The sequence below is a fragment of the Berghia stephanieae genome, chromosome 8 (genome assembly GCF_034508935.2).
Source record: "Berghia stephanieae isolate SIO BIC M18660-M18661 chromosome 8, UCSD_Bste_1.3, whole genome shotgun sequence".
Classification (NCBI taxonomy): Eukaryota; Metazoa; Mollusca; class Gastropoda; order Nudibranchia; family Aeolidiidae; genus Berghia; species Berghia stephanieae.
Window position 1 is genome coordinate 36,703,843 of NC_088367.1, and position 5,000 is coordinate 36,708,842.

The 5,000-nt window shown below is 38.2% G+C and overlaps 1 protein-coding gene across 1 annotated transcript in view; it reads right to left on the reverse strand.

Moving 5' to 3' along the window:
- The window catches only part of LOC144978590 (apoptosis regulator BAX-like), a 24,852-nt gene that overhangs the window by 19,429 nt on the left and 423 nt on the right, over positions 1-5,000 (reverse strand). The window contains exons 2-3 of the mRNA XM_078924864.1: positions 2,330-2,479; positions 1,798-1,882 (exon numbers count right to left, since the gene is read on the reverse strand). Coding sequence (XP_078780990.1) covers positions 1,798-1,882; positions 2,330-2,479 — 235 coding nt within the window. The remainder of the gene's footprint in view (positions 1-1,797; positions 1,883-2,329; positions 2,480-5,000) is intronic.

Sequence of the window (5,000 nt, forward strand, 5' to 3'; positions counted from 1 at the left end):
GAGTGAACCAGTGACTTGGGGGAGTGGACACCAGTGAGGAGTGAGCCTGGGACTATGGGAGGAGGATATCAGAGGGAAATGAACTTGGGACTATGGGAGATGGATACCAGTGGGAAACGACTGGAAACGGCAGGAAAGAGGTAAAATGCTCAAAACATCCACCAGCCGTGGATATAAAGCACCAACACACAAAACAGGTGTTTACAAAACCCGCCAAAACCAACCAAAGTTATGGGAGGTGGGCAGCCGTGGTGAGTGAACCAGCAACTCAAGGAAGTATACACCAGTGGGGAGTGAACTTGGGACTATGGGAAGAGGATATCAGAGGGAAATGAACCTGGGACTATGGGAGACGTATACCAGCAGAAATTGAAGCTGGACTATGGGAACTGGGCACCAGAGAAGGAACCTGAGACTATAAGTGGTAGTTGTAGTAGTAGTGGTGGTAGGGATGATGTGATGGTGGTTGTAGCAGTTGCGGTAATAGGGATGATGATGTTGTAGTTGTAGTGGTAGAGGTGGTCATAGGGATGATGTTGTTGTGGTTGTAGTAGTGGTGGTGGGGGTAGGGATGATGATGTGGTGGTGGTGGTTGTAGTATTGGTAGTGGTTGTAGGGGTGAGAGTGATACTGTGGTAGTAGTTGTAGTAGTGGTGATAGTAGGGATGATGGTGTTGTGGTTGTTGCAGTAGTAGTGGTGTTAGGGATGTTAATGTAGTGGGTGTAGTGAGTCTTTTTTATTCAAGGAAAAATTTGAAAAAGGCAGAATTATGATGGTGGTAGGCGGAGAACAACCACCAATTAGGCGGAAATCCGCCTTGAGGCGGAGGATTCTCAGCCCTGCATATAAAAGCAATAAAACAAAGTTATCATCATCCTTTCGTTCCTTCTGCAGTCAGAAATGTTTAATTATCCCTAACTAAACTTTTCATTACCATTTTTATGAGAGAGAGAGAGAGAGAGAGAGAGAGAGAGAGAGAGAGAGAGAGAGAGAGAGAGAGAGAGAGAGAGAGAGAGAGAGAGAGAGAGAGAGAGAGAGAGAGAGAGAGAGAGAGAGAGAGAGAGAGAGAGAGAGAGAGAGAGAGGGGAGAGAGAGAGAGAGAGAGAGAGAGAGAGAGAGAGAGAGAGAGAGAGAGAGAGAGAGAGAGAGAGAGAGAGAGAGAGAGAGAGAGAGAGAGAGAGAGAGAAGAGAGAGAGAGAGAGAGAGAGAGAGAGAGAGAGAGAGAGAGAGAGAGAGAGAGAGAGAGAGAGAGAGAGAGAGAGAGAGAGAGAGAGAGAGAGAGAGAGAGAGAGAGAGAGAGAGAGAGAGAGAGAGAGAGGAGAGAGAGGGGGAGAGAGGGAAAAGAGAGAGGAGAGAGAGAGGAGAGAGGAGAGAGAGGAGAGAGAGAGAGAGAGAGAAGAGAGAGAGAGAGAGAGAGAGAGAGAGAGAGAGAGAGAGAGAGAGAGAGAGAGAGAGAGAGAGAGAGAGAGAGAGAGAGAGAGAGAGAGAGAGAGAGAGAGAGAGAGAGAGAGAGAGAGAGAGAGAGAGAGAGAGAGAGAGAGAGAGAAAGAGAGAGAGATCTTCATGTGAACACAATGCAATTTCCATTTTTTTAGATTAATAAAGTTTATCTTATCTTATCTTATCTTAATGGAGGAAGAGGAGGTGGTGGCAGTGATGGAGCAGGAAGAGAGGAGGAGGAGGAAGAAGAAAGAGGAGAGAAGACAAAAAGCACATTTCCACTCTTCTAAAATGATTCATACAGTTGCCAATACTTGATGTCATTTAAAAAGAGATTGCATTTTCAAGATACTTACTCTTGAAGTTGTTGATCTTTGTCTAAGTCATCTCCAATGCATTTTAAAGCATGGCCGATTTCACGTAAATGTTCCATAGGAGGACCTGAGATTGAAACACAATCTTTAATGCTGTTGTAAATTCAACATGAAATGAAACCAATTGATAATTGTTAAAAACAAGAGTTATAAACCTTTCAATCTGCAGACTGAATTGTTCATGATTTAACTCTCTCCTTAGCAATCATTTTTAGTATTTTCCCAAAATGACAGGCTTAGCCAGCAGAAAATTTGATTTTTTAAACCCAAACAATCTCTCTACAAAATAACTTAATGTTCTTATTAATTAAACAAAGTTCAAAGTTTGTGATGTACAAACTAAATCTGAATAAGAAAAATGTATATTGTGTCGTAACAAATGTGACGATTTTACTGCAGGTGGTAAGGAGTGGGTTAAACATATCCTGTTCTTTTACAAAACCATAAGGCTGACTTTTCTGTTAAATTTATCATATTCCTGGATGGGAAATGAAATGCGTTGAATAAAACAAACCAGTTGGAGTTCCAGGTTCCTGAAGCTGATCCATCCCTGGCACATCTTCCAATCCATCTTTTTGCATTCGGTCATAGATGAACTGGTTGAGTAAGTAGCGGCCTTGATTGGTGACATCCTCGTTGCTCAACTCCCTATTATGAGCTATGTCTGTCAATATTAAATAAAAGATTAATTTAAGATTAATATCCTTTACAACACACTTAAGATCGTTCATATAAAAAGCACTTCAACTAATACTAATATCAACTGGACATCTTCAACTGATATCAACTGGACATAAGGGGAACCATAATATAACAGTGGTGGTGGGACCAGCCTTAACTTAAGTGCAAGTTACAGCTGCATCCTGTTATAGCCGAATTTCAAGGGAAAATAGGACTAAATCATCTCTCTCTCTCTCTCTCTCTCTCTCTCTCTCTCTCTCTCTCTCTCTCTCTCTCTATCTATCTCTCTCTCTCTCTCTCTCTCTCTCTCTCTCTCTCTCTCTCTCTCTCTGCCGACAAAATATGACAAGACATGATGGTGATTTTTTCACAGATCCATCACTTGACTTGAGCTTTTATCAGAGGAAAATGGTTGACACGGTAAAATTAGCGGAAAATTTATGAGGAAATCCTATAATCCTGGAATTCCGCTGAAAATTATCACCACTCGTTAAAAGCAGCGGCGGCGTTTCAAAAAAATGTCTGTGTATAATCAACCGGCCATCGTTATTGACAGAGATGTCTGTGCATATAATATAGTGAAGTTCAAAAGTTCAACAATAGAGCAGGTCAATTTTAAATTTGGGAAAGACATTTTAGGTCAATTAGTCAGTCTCTAGTTTTATAATTAACATTATCTCCGGATAATCATATATTTTAGTTGAAAATGTATAATGATATAGCTAGGAATCCTAATAATAAATAACACGGAAGAAACAAATCAAACTGAAGACTCAAGAGGATGACCTGACTTCTTTCGACTGAATGTCATAAACAGTGATGTGATTATTGCCAGACAAGTCTATCAATAATGATGAACGATTATTGCCAGACAGTGTCTGTCAATAACTATGGACGATTATACTTATACACAACGCCTTTTTTTAAACTTTGCTCTTTTAAACATTTATCCTCATTCCAGAATATGGAAACTTTCATAATGCACATAGAAATAAGTAAAGTTCGTAAAAAATCAACCTCTTATAAAGTATAAAATTGACCAACAATAAAATAGTCGATGGTTACTATGCACAATAGGCGTCGACATTCATGTGGATGTCATGGCCGAATGGGTAAGTCGTCTGATTTAGAAGGCTTGTCGAAATCTACGCTGTGTGTTCAAATCCTGGTGGCTCCGCCACTTTTTTCTTATTGTGTCTTATTTCTACAGAGCATTGCAAATGATAAATGTCCCAATCCCCCCCCCCCCCCCCCCCCCCCCCCCCCCCCCCCCCCCCCCCCCCCCTTTTTTTTTTCTTTTAAATATTATTTCTCTCTCTCTCTCTTTTGGTTGCTTTCTATAGAATATTGCAAATTGTAATATTCATCCCCAATCCAATCTAAAAAGGTGCATAACTAAAAAAATAAATAAATTTTAAAAAAATTTTTAAATAACAATTCAGAGGGCGATTAAATACATAAAAAATACCTAGGATGAAACAAAATAATCGAGGCAAAAAAGGAGAAAAAAAGAAAAGAAAAACTCGTTAAGAGACAACAATATAATCAGAGACAACTACAAAACAAACAAAAAACAAAAAAATAATAATAATAACAATAATAATAATAATAATAATAATAATAATAATAATAATAATAATCAATATAATATAGGCCCTATAGAAAAAAAAACAGAACAGAACAAATAATTAGAGCAAATTAAATGACTTAAAATTGAAAGATTATCAGAGAAATAAAAACTTCAATTAATGAAAAAAAACTTCTTAGTATAAAAACATAACAAAAGGGCAAACAATTAACATTATTTGAAAAGAAAAAAACACAACCAAACAAACAACAGAAAAAAGACAAAACAAAACAAGGCTGCGGATTCGAGCCAGTGCAGCCAAAAGGAACAAAATGAAAGGTGGTCTAACCCACTGAGCCGTCTATCTACATCAACATCTGTTATAACTTAAAATTCATATGCTTCATTGTTTTGATAGTTAATTTCGTCTCTGATTCGGATATGTCGTTGGATCTAGTTTTGTGGAAGTGCTATAATAAATTGTATTAATTTGTATGAGGAAGACAGGAAAATATTAGGTGGGATCGGTTTTGGCTTTGGGGCGAAAAACACCTAGGCTTATTGACTTGCGTCCGCATAATAAACAAATCCCGACTATCATCAATATCCCCAACATTGTGGTCAGAATGAACAGATTATAGAAACAAAAGAAGATCAATAAAGTTAACAGATAGGTAGGTAAGGTAGTGAATTTTTTCATGTTTGGTAGGCAAGTTTCTTCCTGGTTGAAAAAAAAGTCGGAATTGCCTGTTTGACGTTTTCTGTTCAAAGGGTCAAAAACTTACATTTCATTGAATCAATTATTGATGCCATTTGCTTCTTTTTAAAAAAAACTGGATTTGGCATTTGAGCATTATTCGCTTTCACTATCATTTTGTGTTAAAGTTAAGTATCACTTGGCATTAAAACTGATTTGAGACAAATTATTTACCCGCTA